Source organism: Mirounga leonina, unplaced genomic scaffold (assembly GCF_011800145.1).
Source record: "Mirounga leonina isolate KUSES-001 unplaced genomic scaffold, KU_Mleo_1.0 Mir_128, whole genome shotgun sequence".
Lineage (NCBI taxonomy): Eukaryota > Metazoa > Chordata > Mammalia > Carnivora > Phocidae > Mirounga > Mirounga leonina.
The window spans coordinates 8,538,136-8,553,784 of NW_023270320.1; the positions used below are offsets into that span (position 1 = coordinate 8,538,136).

The 15,649-nt window shown below is 42.6% G+C and overlaps 1 protein-coding gene across 1 annotated transcript in view; it reads right to left on the reverse strand.

The window, feature by feature from the left end:
- UNC5D (unc-5 netrin receptor D) overlaps nucleotides 1-15,649 on the reverse strand; it is a 559,949-nt gene that overhangs the window by 29,344 nt on the left and 514,956 nt on the right. Inside the window, exons 12-13 of the mRNA XM_035004059.1 lie at nucleotides 6,577-6,745; nucleotides 4,724-4,951 (exon numbers count right to left, since the gene is read on the reverse strand). Of these exons, the coding sequence (XP_034859950.1) occupies nucleotides 4,724-4,951; nucleotides 6,577-6,745 (397 nt within the window). The remainder of the gene's footprint in view (nucleotides 1-4,723; nucleotides 4,952-6,576; nucleotides 6,746-15,649) is intronic.

Sequence of the window (15,649 nt, forward strand, 5' to 3'; positions counted from 1 at the left end):
ATGGTACTTTTAGAAATTCCTGCTTTAGGGCCTCCAATTTAAATACAACCATGATTTATTTTTGCTTTTTTTTAAAGCTTACTTTCATCTCCACACATTGAACCAGTGTCTCATAATCTTGTACAAAATATTAAGCAATCCTAGTTATTCTGTAACACAACAAGTAATTATTAAAATGAAGAAGCCCAATAAGGAACTAATCATTGTATTTATATATTTATAAAGGCACAACCAGCTTCAGAGTTAAAGAAACTCCTGAGTACAAAAATAATAAATTATACTTAGCAAAGAATTCCCAGTTATGCCCACAACCTACTGTACTCTTTTCAGGGCTGGGCCTGGACATCTGTATTTTTAAATGCTTTTCGGATGATTCTGATGCCCAGCTGGGTTTGAGAATCACTGATACAAACAACTCTGTTGAGCTAGTTCTGAGTCACTCAGTGGATATATCACCCCAAGCGTGAGGCCTGATACTCGCTTCATTTTTCCTATCTGCCTCCTATATGACAAGGACCTTATGTTAAATCTCCAGTTCTATTGTTAAATTGATATCTGCATTAATTAAACCAGAAAATAGGGTCTGGCCAGCTTATTTCCTATAAAATGTACCCAAAGGCTATGGTTGGTGGTGGTTCTAGTCTGTCTCCCTCCTCATTTCACACTGGGGGCTGTTAGCTATCCAGATCCTGGAGTTGTGGCCAGGAAAAGCCTGAGCTTTGTGAGCTCTTTATGTTGATTTAATGAGACAGGCAGCAATATTCAGGTGGGCTTCAGGGATACTAAAACAGGCAGGCCGAATTTACATATTTGTGAGACAAAACCGTTTGAACTTAAGCATGTGCGTGTGCACGCACACACACATACACACACACAGAAATTATGTCGCTGTGGTGTGTTCCTTTAAATGCTTTACGTGAACAATATTTCCCAAGGTTGCATTATTGATAAACACAAGAACTACATCTGGAGGAAATCCTTTGAAATTAGATTCTAAATCTACATTAATGCCAAGCAAGTAATGAGTATCGAGAGGTACTGAATAGGAGGGCTGGGAGCAATGGAGAAAAAAAACTAGTTGTTTTTCCTTTTTTTCTTCCTAAGATGGGGCAAGTGTTTAATTCCTTGCTTTCCCTGAGTTCAAGGTTTGTTTGAGCTGTGTGTGTGTGTGCATGCGTGCACACCCATGTGAGACAGATACAGAAAGAAATAAAACAGACAGTAACAGAAACCTAGGTCTTAAAATGTTACTGTTTTATAAATATACCACCATTCCTCAACCTTTGGTTTGAATTCACCAAAGGAGATGATGTCAAGCACACACACACACACACACACACAAAATGGCAGCTCTAATTATCATAGAAACACAGGAACAGGAAGGACAAGAAGTCATGGGTTGTTCTCTTATTCTCTTCTCACCTTCAGGCAGATTTTTAGTTAAAAAAAAACAAACATAGCCGATTTAACTTCCCAAAGACAGTTGTAGATGTATTTATCAGAACAGGTCTTCAAAAACCTGAAACTAAATTATGTCTTACCAAGGTGTAGGTGGTCTTTTGTTTTTGTCATTGAGAGAAACCAGTACTATTATTCAGATGAAATAACCCCAGAGCAAAGGAGAAGCCAGCAGAGCAGCCCCTGCAGGAGGTACAGGGGAGGAGGGCAAGCCTGGAAAGGGACAATGTTTCTGTTCCAGGACTAAAACCCTCCACAGGACTACAGTTTGGTGGGACCATTATGTCGCCAGACCCTCACTGGTTCTAAGAGGACAGAAGACTTGGGTTGGGAAGCTGTCTCCTTCCAAGGTTTCCAGTGAGGGGGGAGATTTTACTTATTTTATTGGACATAACTTCAATAAGCTATGAATAAAATGAAAGACGTCACCATGATCTTCAACCAGGCTTCTTTCTTGACCAAGAGGACAGTCCTAGTTGGGCACATATATGTTGCTATTTCTTTGAGACATGAAAGATGCACTACAATAAACATAGCAACTATTGCAACCAAGCTTGTACCTGTTTCTAAGTCACAAGAAACATTTTTAACACCGTGATGATGGAGGCAAATGCCAGTACAGTCAATTTCAGTAGAAATGCTTCTTGAAAGATGACCCATTACTTTTGACTAAGAAGTCAGGGTTCTATCCGAGTTATAGAACATGAGTCATCACTGTATACAATATTTTCAGCTCATACCACACAAGTTGGGGGAGCTAATATCAATGTGTGAAGTCTGCTAGAGGTTCAAAGAGTGAATTGTTGCTAAGGCTTTCTTAAAGTGGAACAGTTTTAATGGGTTAGTAACTATATAATTTTCCCCTCTCATTAAATACCACATACAAAGCTGTGAGAAACGTGACACGGATGATTTGGGATGTTGAAGTGGTTTTAAAGGAACCTGGGCAGAAGGCCCTGAACATGTTCACTTATTAGGAAGGTAAAAATCCAGAAAGCCAGATTCTCTCAGAAACAAAACCCAGAGATCAAGACCGTAGACCGCACAGTTGTGTTCTGAAAAGCTACAAGTTGTGTTGCAATCTTTCTGTGGGCCAGAAAAGTTATTCAACCAAGGCTGACAATCTCTCACCACCCCAGGGGGAAGCCTGGCTTTTGTTGCTCATGATACCTGTCACTACATCCTGTCAATAGCAAGTACAACCAAGCCCCCCCTTTAAAATGAGCTTTATTGGACATACTAGGAGAGAGAATCACTGGAGATAAATAGATTATGACAAATGGGGTCAAGAGTATTTCTACTGGAAAACATTTCTCTAATGCAAAATTACAGTGTTTTAAGAAGTATCTCTAAATGATGAAATAAAGATATTTGGATTCAATTTAGAGGAAGAATACCATTTTCCCTAGCACTGATGAAGAAGGGTCTATTACCCATAGGAAAGGAGAGTGGTTTGGAAAAGCTGTGTTTAGGGCCTCATTTTCATGACTTCCACTGCAATTCATATTCATCTGTGAACAGTTGAGCTGTTGCAGAATCTGGTAGCAATCAAGAGGAATGAGAATAGATTATCTGAAAGTCACTTTGTTTTTTCTTTAGGCAAATGTCTAACTTACTGGTATATAATAGACATCAGCATTATTCAAAGTGAGATCAAAATGGCTATGAGGGCCGACTTCCAAGGCAGTTGTGATGAACAGATCCTCACAGGCACACTGGTCGGCAGTGGGTTGCCCATATGAGCCTGGAGGCTGGAAATCCTCCAAGGCCCCCCGTGTTTACTCCAGTTGACTCAGCCTTCAAAATCTGGCCAAGTTACTAAACATCTGACTTGAGTCATGATGCATTCAGTGGTAGTAATGACCTCAACTCATTATTTTTGGTTGCTGAATGTCTATTAATGCGTTTTATTTTGGAAAAATGTTCTTATTAGGGGTGGCGAAAGCAGATTAAGATTATCAAATAGCAATCATAGGATGACGTTTCACAACTCACATGGAAGTTCTTTCCTCTACAAAATGGTGCCCCTCTGAAAAAAGGCTCTTTTATGAGCAGCCATATATTAAGTGTGCCTTTCAAAATGACCTGTGCTACTTAAGAGATGAGGAAGTTTCAAGAACATAGGTTGGCATTGTGTCTCCTTTACTGGCTTATGTTCAGGATTCAGGTCATTGTATGTCTTCTATTGGTAAACATGAGTTTTCCAGCTCAGTGTCTTAAAAGCTAGTTACTGAGGAAATGCTCTGCATAATGGACTTAATGATCCAGGACTGGAATAGCAGGGATCTGGGATGAGGTGTGTCAGGAGAGCTATGCTATTTATATATGGGCAGAGCTTACACAGGCACTTCTGCATTATCCTTGCTGCTATTAATAAACTCGTACTCTTCGTGAGTAGCTAATTTAAAATGAGTCTTACATGATTAAAAGTACCAAAAATGGAAAGGAACCTTGAACTATCTCTGCCTTAGTAGCCCTAATTATTAATAGACTATGTATCCAGGATATAATATGACTGCCTGCTGATCGATAGGATTTATAATTGTTGTTCCCAAACTATACCCTTCAGTTGTTCAAGCGATTGCCTTCTGCACATCAAATAACTCTTGCTGTTCCTGTGGCTCATGCCATTCTCCTTTCTTGACATGGTAGCTCTTTCTCTTTTGCTCCTAAATGACATCCATGAAGGTTCACAAAGGGCTCTCAGAGATTGTTCTCTGATCTATTGCAATTGGGTCTCTGTTTTCTGAATCTGACTAGACTGCTAAGTCAGTTGATAATTCAGCACACAGTGTTTTCTGTATGTATTTATGTAACTCTTCTCTATTCTTTTTTAAATATTTTATTTATTTGAGAGAGACAGAGAGAGAGAGAGAGAGAGCTCGTGCACGCACATGAGCAGAGAGAGGGTCAGAGGGAGAGGGAGAAGCTGACTCCCCTCTGAGCAGGGAGCCCCATGCGGGACTCGATCCCAGGACCCCGGGATCATGACCTGAGCTGAAGGCAGACGCTTAACCGACTGAGCCACCCAGGCGCCCCGACTCTTCTCTATTCTTGAGTGCCAAGTACCTCATGTCCTCGGGCCTCAGCACATTATCAGACATACCATAACACAACTCTTGCTTTAGGATACGTATCCCCAGCAAGTCAGTGGTGTGTCTTCATTTTGCAGACCCTCAGCAATAGTATTCTCTATTGATACTGATCTTTAGGAAACCCCATGCTTTCATGATACCAAAAGAAGAATTCTAGAGAAAAGGCTGACCTGAAATGCCCAAGGAGTATTGTCCACACAGTAGACTCTCAAGTTGTAATCCAGAGAGTTACAGGACATACAGCCAAAAACCGCCACCTTGAGCTGTTTCACGGCACAATCTGTGATTGGTTCTCCAGTGAGGGCATAGGTCCCGAAGCTGTCGAGGAGCACGTGACATGCAAAGGGGTCCAAAAGGCAGTAACAGGATGTGGATTCATCCTCCACTGACATCACTTCCTGTGGGGAAACGGTGTATGAAATTGTTTCAGCTTGGAAATAAGGTCTGATTTAACAATGACTTTGCATGGACAGACACAGTTTTTTCAGAGTATTTTTATTGTCCTCATTTCCTTGATGTTAAATGCACTTTTTCTAGCAAAATAACTGCTTACATGGGGAACTCAAGAAATAGTTCTATTCAGTGTGTTGGAATTCTATAGGTTACAACAAAACTCATTTCCAAAATTCTCCTTTTTTTCAGTTAATTTGTGCAGTGCTGAATTTAAGAAAAACCTTAAATATTAACACCCGACAAGCAAACTCTGTCTTGAAAAAGGTCTATTTCTGAAAATCTCATTCAATATCCTTAAGGTAATATTTATTTTCCTTCAAATATTTTATCCTCTTTCCACCAAATTCATTCATGAGGGACCGTTAAATAAATGGTTTTGATAAGATGTACGAGAATATTTCACCTTCCCTGATAAGAACTTTGGTTTGTGTGACTGGCTGGGTAGAGCATAAATATAACACCATCTGGATGAAAAGCTTGTGAGGAAGTGCTCAACTGAAAAACTAAAGTGGTAAAAATCAAGGCAAAGCAAACCATAATGGAAAAGAGCAAAATCCTGCCCCTTTATGAAACCCATGGAACTTCATGCCCGCAAAACGTGCCCCTGGTTGTACCAGGGCTGAATAAACAGCAGAATGCATTTGCAACAAAGAGTACAGGCTAGTTGCAGAGAGAGCTGGGCAGGGTAAATGTAATCCATTGTAGCAAATGGGAATTTTCTTCTCCTAAAGAAACAAGATTTTCCTTTTATTCCTTTTGCCTGAAGCACCTCCTGGGAGGGACGATCCCAGGGCTAGCTGGAACAAGTCATTGTGTTCCAGCAAGATAATTCACCTGCTTTCATGCAAACTGACTTCAGACAGACATAAAAGGAATCCCTATCAGACAGATAAATCAGAGGTTTCACTTAAAATAGTAATAACAGTGCAATCGTTGCTGTGTCTGTCTCTCTTGTTGTTACCCTCCTCATACACTTGCTCATTTTCTTGTCTCTCTTCTGCTCTCCCTTGGACCGTATCACTTTCATATGTACTCCTATACACAGGGCAACCTACGCTCAATAATTCTCAATGCCTTCATTAATTCACCAGAATATATTTAGCAACTACTGTGTTGCTGAACATTTCAACATGTTCTAATCCCTAGGATTAGAAGTTTCTTTTATGAGCACAGCCTGTATGCCCTGAGCCCCCTCCTGACCTCCCTCCGCGGAGGCCGCAGGGAAAGTCAATTCAGACAGGGACACACTCTGGGAGGAAGGACAGAAGTAAAGGTTTTATATACCAGGAATGGGCGCATAACGGTACGTGTCTGTGTGGGTAATTACAACTGTATTCTAAAAGCAAAGAGAGAAGCTCTGGATCCTCTCTTGCTTCTCTTTTCCATTAGTATGGAAAAACACTAGCCAATACCTTGAGGATATTGTAAAGCACATGCCATCAACCCTCTGAAAAAACAAGAAAATGCTTACATATTTCACGGCAAACTCGTGTTAAAAGAGGGTAAGGTTAAATCTATCCCATGGTGGAAGCCAAATCCTATTTTTTCAAAAGGAAGACTAGGGTCTCACCTCCCACTTGCCCTGCTGCGTCCGCTTCTTTAAATGGATGTTCCAGTGCTCAGAACTGACGTCCGCACAGTGTGGTATGGTCAATGCAAAGGGAGTGGTGACGATCATGTCTGGAGGGCCACAGGTGACTTCAGGACTCAGGAGCACCTCGGATCCATCGGACTGGAGGCTTTACAGTTGGGAGAGGATACAAGAAGCGTGTAAAGAAGGGGGCGCATTTGAATGAGAATTTAGTTATAGACTGGGGCTTTCTTGAGGCTGAGGAAAAGGGTTTCCCAGGATTCCTTCCTGGATGGCACCCCACGTGCCCAGGGCTGGTCTGGGTGACAGCCATTTATCCTGAATGGCTCAAGCTCGCGGACTGAGTTTAGCTTAGATTTCAAATCTAGGTTTTTTTTTTGTTTGTTTGTTTGTTTGTTTTAAAGATTTTATTTATTTATTTGAGAGAGAGAATGAGATAGAGAGAACATGAGAGGGGGGAGGGTCAGAGGGAGAAGCAGACTCCCCGCCGAGCAAGGAGCCCGATGCGGGACTTGATCCCGGGACTCCAGGATCATGACCTGAGCCGAAGGCAGTCGCTTAACCAACTGAGCCACCCTGGCGCCCTCAAATCTAGGTTTTGACAAACAAAATGACAGGTGCTTCTTCAGAAATATAGGGCAGAACAGAAGAGAGCAAAGACTTAGCTGGTGTGTCACACACCGGCTGCTGAATCCTTATTCCCGTTGATAACATTATCAATGACCAAAGCCGAGAGCTTTGTAGGAACTGCTGACCGGGTAATCTTCCCATCAGATTCCTTCCTCCCAACAACACGTTCTACAAACATTTTTAATGCTAATGAGTCAAAAAAAATTATTACGAACAAAGCAACCTTCAGACATACCCAGATTGAGTATGTCACTGCTGGTTTTGAAAACATTTGTTTTCTGCCAATGCACAAATACCTAGGTTATATAGTGATAGCATGGTAGACAGTTACAAATGTGTATAATCAAATACATCAACTCCTCACTATTTTAGTTCTAAATTGAAAGTCATTCCACCCAAACCTAGTGTGGACACTTTTCTGTATTGTGAATTATTCACAATGGGAATACAGAGTCATGAAATAATAAAAGGAGGTGAAATTTAACTAAAGGGAAATGATATCATTGAATGTTTCTTTCAATTTCTTGTCTTTTGGTTTTAATCTCTGTCCCCAAATGGTAAGGTGGGCTGGCTTATAGGCCAGAAGTCTGTTCATTCTTCCCCAACTGCTTCTGTGTTTTTGAACAAGCTATCTGATTTTGGGGGGGCCTGTATTATCACTTGTAAGAAGTACAGTGATATAGAATATAGTCCATAAAGCCATTTATGACTCTCAGATGAACAATGCTACATGAGCACTGGGATTGGTATTAATACAGAAGTTTTCTCTTACCCGACCTAGGAAGGGCATTTAAATATGTCATCCCTCATCAAAAAAGCCACCACTTGAGCAAGATAAAGATGAAATTTATCACCAAAAGATGCCACCTTTTCCATGGTCTTGTATAAACAGACAGTTTTCTTATGAGTACATGTTTCTGAGCTGCTTTTGTTGACATTGCTTGTTAGGAATGGTCCTACTCTAGCTCATGACCTGTAATTTGCTTCTGCATTACAAGTCCAGACACAGAAGGGGGCAGGGACATCGTCTCTCTATTCTATCTAAAACAGACCTGAACATGAATGCAGTGTCCTCCCCCCTTTCAGGAAGCCCCGAAGACGGATTTGCAAACTTCATCCACAGAGGCAACCACTGTCCAAAGTTGACAATTCTTCCCATACAACCAGGGTGCAAGGGGAACTGAAAATATGTCTACATCTCCCTTTAAGCAAAGCAGGCAGGCGAGGTGGGCGGGGATGGAAAGTAGTGTATGAGCAATAACAAATGCTGGCTGAACAGCCTGGATACAATAATATACTTGAGGTTTGCGGGGGGGGGGGGGGGGGGGGGAGGGGGGAAAGGTAAAATTCCAGTGTGAGCTCTAAGCAGCATGGCGTGGCAGCTTGTCTGTGGATGCCTGCCAGCGACCATTAGCGAAGGTTAAGCACTTTCCGTATAATTGCTGCTTGCCTTTATCACAGACAGGAATAGCAGGGATGCTTATGAGTGACCGATGACAAGCTCTCCTAAAAGAACTATTTAATTGCTTTCAGAGAATCATCCCCCTTGTTGAACATATTGTTCAAACATATGGGAATTTGGGGAATTATTTAATGCCAAATGAACTGAAATCAGCTAATTAGATGAACTCTCACACTCGTCAATAGCAACGCTCCTTCCCGTAATAACTTAAATAGCATTAGGAGGCAGAGGCAGAGCACATTGAGTCTCAGGCAGAGCCGGCAACCGGCGCTTTGCATTAAGCAGGCACTGGGCATTTCCACCAGTGCAAAGGAAGTAAATCAAGATTTATATCTAATCCTCCTACTGTAAAAACATTGTGGGTGTAGGTCTCTGGTGAAGGAGCAAAACTTAAATCTCTCCATTGCCCCTGCCCCCATGATTAATAATAATTTGTCCCTCTCCGCCATCTTCTATCTATGGCAATCAGGGAGATTTACAAATATTAATTAAAGCTCTTCACACACCTGTGGAGGCAGGTGTTAACAGCATAAGGTCACAGAGTAGTCCGTCAAAACGATGAGCTGCAAAATGCACCCTAAATTTCTGACTCGTACACAGGCTCCTGATCTCTGTGACAGGATGTACTTTCCTTCTCTGTAACCACTAGCAGATTTCTGGTCGGGCTGCTGGCTCTCGTGACATTCCAAGTGAAGACAGGGGGAAAATGTAGTCCAAGTGTCGTCATGGATACAGAGTTAGGAAACTGGAGGACGGAGGTCTGGGGAGAGAAGGCTTTAATTGGGCCTGGGCAAAAATGAAGATTCCTAAGGACAGTATGGATGGCATTTCAGTTTTCCCAGAGTACATCTGATAAGGAAGTACTCATGCTCTTGCTAGGAGAACAAACAAACAAAAAAACAAACAAAACCCCCCACATTTTGCTAAAATTGCTGTGAGCTAATGATAACTGTGAACTAATAACAGCAGTGATTGCAGGGCCTATCCTAGGAACCAGCTCCGGGCATCACGCACTCTAATGTAGTTGGAAAAGTCTGGCTGTGTTCGACTTTTGCTGCTTGTCTTTTTCCTTGTGTTTGATCCATCCATCCATCCATCCATCCATCCATATGCTGTGCATATTTATGAATACTTATGGATATAAAAAGATCAATAATTTAAGAGCTAGTTCTGTGCAGCCAGATGGTTTGTGGGGCAACTGTATGGTAACCAGGTCGTGAATTCAAATTTCTGCTTACACAGTGCAGCTGAGAGTTCTAGGGAAAACTCTGGCCAGCTTTGCAGAGAACCACGGAATATCCATGGGGGAGAGGGTGCTCGTAACAGTCACAGGAACATGTTGCCTAGTAATCTGGTCAGACACGAAGACTCGTGTTGCTGCTTTGCTTAGAACCAGAGAGGGAAACCATGGGAAGAGTAGCTACAGAGGTAAGAAGCGGGTCAAAGAACACCCCGAAGTCCTCACTGTACTCTTCATAGCACTGCCCTCGATACCACAACCCTCGTCTGACTTTTTCTGTCACGAAAACCGCAGCGTGGCAGAAGGGAAAGCCCAGGCCTCTCTGAGCCTCACTTTCCTTACATGCAAAATAACACCTACTCTAAGACTGTTGTGAGAATTAAAAACAAAACAGAACAAAACAAAAAAAACCACAAAAAATACCTAATATGTGCTCAGTGGGTGGAGGTTCTGCTTCTCCCAACCCCGAATGCCCATTTTTCCTGCCTTTTGAAGAGCCTTATTTTTATAGGAACTGTGCTTCTTGAGATTGCTAATTGATTCAATAAATTACCATTCCAGCAAGATATGCTTTAATAAACATTTCACGGCCTTAGGGATGTGCACTATTTTTTTTTTTTTTTTATAGATTTTATTTATTTATTTGACAGAGAGAGAGAGAGAGAGTGAGAGCAGGAACACAAGCAGGGGGAGTGGGAGAGGGAGAAGCAGGCTTCCCGCCGAGCAGGGAGCCCGATGCGGGGCTCGATCCCAGGACCCTGGGATCATGACCTGAGCCGAAGGCAGACGCTTAACGACTGAGCCACCCAGGCGCCCGGGATGTGCACTATTTAAGGGAATTTAAAGCACCTTGGCAATGCTTCATCCTTACCTCCCACAGTATGTCCTCAACTCGGCAACCAGTGGAATCCCACCCAAAATGCCAATGTGTTCCCACCTTCAGGAATCCCAGCTGTTCTGCTCTGGAGCGCTCCGCGCTGCCTGGAAGTTTTCGTCCCGTCGGCCACATGACGGGCTCCCTCACGCGCTTCAGGTTTTTGCTCAAATAATGCCTACTAGGGACGCATTCCCTGACCATTCCTGACACCAAAGCTGACCTTTGCTTTTCCTTTTCTCTACTACACTTAACTGTAGTTAATACACTATATATGGTAATATACTATAGCATTTACACATTTGTTTCCTTTTGTCTCCCACAAAAGAGAATGTAAGCTCTATGAGGCCAGGGAATTTTTTTTTTTTTTTCCCAGTTCGTCACTGTATCCACAATGTCTACTAGATGTCAGGTGTAAGCACTCAGAAGTAGTTGTTGAGGAGGACAGAGGAGTCAGCTTGAAGTAGTTCCTACTGGTCAAAAACTGGAACATTTTGAGTATCAAAGTAAATAATGGTAGTATAGGATTATAACCCACTGAATAACATAATTCATGAGATATATGGATATATATATGAATGAATAATGAGAAGGGAAAACTCTCTTATGCAGCAGGAAGCCAACTAATAAATGCAGAAAATCATTTGGCAACCAACCACACTAACATTGATTCAGTCAAGAATTATGAATAGATGCTAATCTACTTGGTGGAAGTTTAGAAATAAGAACTATTTATAGGGTTCGAAAGTATCTCCCCACAAGATACCTACTAATTACAAAGGGTAAAATACTACTTTACAGTGGAGAACCTTGGCAGACACCACCTAACCAAGTTATCAAAGTTAACACTGGCAGTGTTCACATTTTACTAATCCACGGGATGGATGGACAGAACACACCTCCTGATAGGACATAGTGAGAAGAACTTGGCATATGTCTGTAATATTCCTGCCAATAATATATAACCTGAATCTAATCACAGGAAACTATCAGACAAGCCTAAATTGACGGACATGGTACAAAAGAACTGATCCACACTCTTATAAAGGGTCAATGTCATAAAATAGAGACAGATGTAGGAACTGTTTCAAATTACAGGAGACGAAAGACACATGGCAATAGAATGTAATGAATGGACTTGGATTTTCATTTGCTACAAAGGACGTTATTCAGGTAACAGGCAAAACATGAATAAAGTTTGTGGAGTAGATAATAGAAGTGTATCACTGTTAATCTCCCGGTTTTGAGAATTGTGCTGCAGTTATATAAGAGAATTCCTTTTTAGGATCTACACACTGAAGTATTTAGGGGCAAAAGGACATCTTGTTCACAATGGTTCCAGAAATATATATGTGTGTGTATGTAGATCTGTATTTTGTGTGTATATGCACACACGTACACATACGGAGAGAGAGCAGAATATGGTAAATTAGTAAAATGTTAACACTGGTGAATACAGCTGTGGGATGGCTGGAAATGATATTCTTGCAACTTTTCCTTATTTTTTTTAGATTTTATGAGAGAGAGAGAGAGAGTGCAAGTGGGGGGAGGTGCAGAGGGAGAGGGAGAGAATCTCAGGCAGACTCTGTGCTGAGCACAGAGCCCAATGCAGGGCCCGATCTCCCGACCTGAGCTGAAACCAAGAGTTAGACACTTAACCCACTGAGCCACCCATGCGCCCCCATCCTTAAGTTTGAAGATGTGTCAAAAATAATTTTTTTGAATGAATGAATGAATGAATGAAGATAGAGGCCCAGGGAAAACTTTCCAGACTTCTTTTTTTTTTTTTTTTAAGATTTTATTTATTTATTTGAGAGAGAGAATGAAAGAAAGAGAGCACAAGAGGGGGGAGGGTCAGAGGGAGAAGCAGACTCCCTGCCGAGCAGGGAGCCCGATGTGGGACTCGATCCAGGGACTCCAGGATCATGACCTGAGCCGAAGGCAGTCGCTTAACCAACTGAGCCACCCAGGCGCCCTCCAGACTTCTTATAATGAAATCAGCGGGGTCACTGACTACTGCATAAAATGTGTGTTAGAGGGTAACAGGCGCTGCAGCTGGTGGCCCAAGCTTGGCCACACCAGCCACGTGGTAACTGCCACTATGCAGCATGCAGACACACACCAGTGGCCACAAAAGGTCACGCTCAACAGGTCCGCTGCCAGGAGGCAACTGCGATCCACTGCAGGTCTGGAGGTGGATCTGTGCACATTTTGCTTTTGCTCTCAGTATTTCTTGACCTGAGTCTGGACTGGTAATGTGTCACCCTCTTCAAGCAAATCAACCAGCTCCATATTTCGAGATGAGATTTTCATTGTTGTTGTTGTCTGCCATGCTGCGCTCGGTAATTACTGCTCCCGCCTTTCCTCCTCATGGTCTATATTATAGATTAATGTAGGTTTGATCACCTTTACCCAGAGTATCACTCAGGAATGCAGGCAGGAGAATAATGATAGTTTTACTATGCCAGACCTGGGTCGATACATAATTAAATCATATTTTAATGGAATAGACATAAAAGGCAGAGAGATGGAAGCTATACTTAGTCTTAAGATTGGAGCTCAGAAAACAAGGTAGCTCCAGTGTCCTACAGTTTCCTGTCCAAGAAGGTACATAGTTTTAACTCTTATTATTCTCTTTTTCTCTTTTCATTAAAAACCTCCTATATTGACCTGAATGCTAACATTGCTGTGGATGAAAATCAAGATCATAAAACGACAGTGTGAGAGTTCTCCCCCCTCCTCTCTTTTCCCTCCTTCCTTCCTTCTCTCTTACACCTGTTGTTTTATTGGAGTCAGATACCTGTCGCATTCTCCAGCTCTGACCAGATCGTTCAGCCAAGCCCCAGGAAAATGACATCACAGAACCTCCTGCGGAGAGGAGCCTCTGAAAGCCAGCGTGGCTCATCAGTCAACCCCAACACCATTAGCAGGTCTCCTGAGGACTTTCATTCTATAACTGCCATGTGTGAGTTAAGAAAAGACTTTTAGAAAGGGAGAATAGGGGGGTTAGGAGCAAAACAGAGGACAAAGAGAGAAGTTAAGCAAAAGCTTCTCTTTGTCACTGTGGATTCCTCTTTCAGTGTTTAAGTGGTCTTGAAACTATAGAGTGGTTCAGAATTCTTTGGGCAGCTTATTGAAAATGATACTTGTGGACACCGCCAGTTAAGATTTTGATTCTGGGAATGGCTGGGTGGCTCACTCGGTTAATCGTCTGCCTTCAGCTCAGGTCATGATCCCGGGTCCTGGGATTGAGTCCCGCATGCGGCTCCCTGCTCAGTGGGGAGCCTGCTTCTCCCTCTGTCTGCTGCTCCCAGTGCTTGTGTTCTCTCTCTCTTTGACAAATAAATAAATAAAATCTTAAAAAAAAATTTGATTCCATATTTCTGGGACAGGGCCCAGGAACATACACTTTTTATTTGTGTTCCTTACATGCAAGGTAGCCCTGCTACTAACATTTGAGAAAAATTGTGTAGTTCTTGAGAAAACAGGGGCTTGGTGGTCTGTCCAATGTAGAGAGGGTAGGCTTCTGAAATGGAAGTTGGAGGCTGGTCAAGGTTAAATGCTCAGTCTTAAGGCCTCAGATGATGCTACTGGGGTGGAAAATACAACCACACAGGGACTGTCCTACATCCCCTTTCTCTAAGCAGCGTGTGGATTAATAAGCAAGGATGTCAGGTTGGGGGGGGGGGTTGATTAGCAGTAACTGGAAATAATGCTATAGCTCATCAAGCCATTATATTCCATTAGCTGGGGTGGGGAAAGGAGCAGTGAGAACAGTGGATTTCAACAAGCAACAAGCACAATTCACTGAGGATAGAAGCATATGGCTCTACGATGAAAGGGTTTAAAGATCTGGGTCACCCACTCAGTATTATCTGAAATAGGATCACAGGAGGGGAGATGGCATGAGAGGGGCTGGGGCGGGAGGGGAATTACGTTCATACTGGAGTGCGTATCTGAGTTTGCTGAAATGTGAGCAATACCACACTGAGAGATTAAACTGTTTGCATACATTAAACGGCTTTAGTCTACACACACATGGATAGGTGTTTACCAATTAATATACTAAAGGAATCACAAATCATATGTAAGCCACCAGTTCTTAGACACAATTTAAGCCTCATCTTTCATGCAGTGTCGGGCTTGTGTTCAGCTTGTTTACCAGGAGGAGCTGAACGATGGCTCATTGAGATGCTTTACGGTGAAAGACCGGACAGGAGTGTGTGGGTCTATGCGGCACATGGCTATGACAGTTTTTCTATCTACCAAGTTGTCTATGCACTCACATCTTGAGTGGGAAAAACAGCCTCTTCTGGGGTAAACCTGAGTCCCATTTCTAGGATCATTTTCTTTTAGGCTGGGAAAGGACCCAGGAGTTATCAGCCCCGATACTATTATTATTCAGATGACAAAACACAAGGCATGGCGTGGGGTGGAATGATATGGCCAAAGTTAGACCTCGCCCGTGACAAAGTGGGGACTAGACTCTTCTGTCCTGTTAGTGGTGGTGGTTGAGGGGTATGTGTGGGGGCAGGCAGGGAAAGGAACCGATATTCCCTGGGCCGCATCCCCCAAACCTGGCATTTCTAAGGTAAAACACTAGCATGAGAGTTATAAGGGTGTATTCGTAGGGACTGAGTCTTAGTATGATGGCGGGGCACCGAGGTACAGTGATTGCAACAGAAGTTTGGTGGTAGTTTCCCATTATAACCGTGCTACAGACTTAGTGGCTTGAGATGACCCAGACTCACTATTCACGCAGTTCTGTAGTCAGACGTCTTACTGAGCTAAAATCAAGGTGCCAGTGGGGCCGCATGCCTTCTTGAGGTGCTAGAGACGACTCATT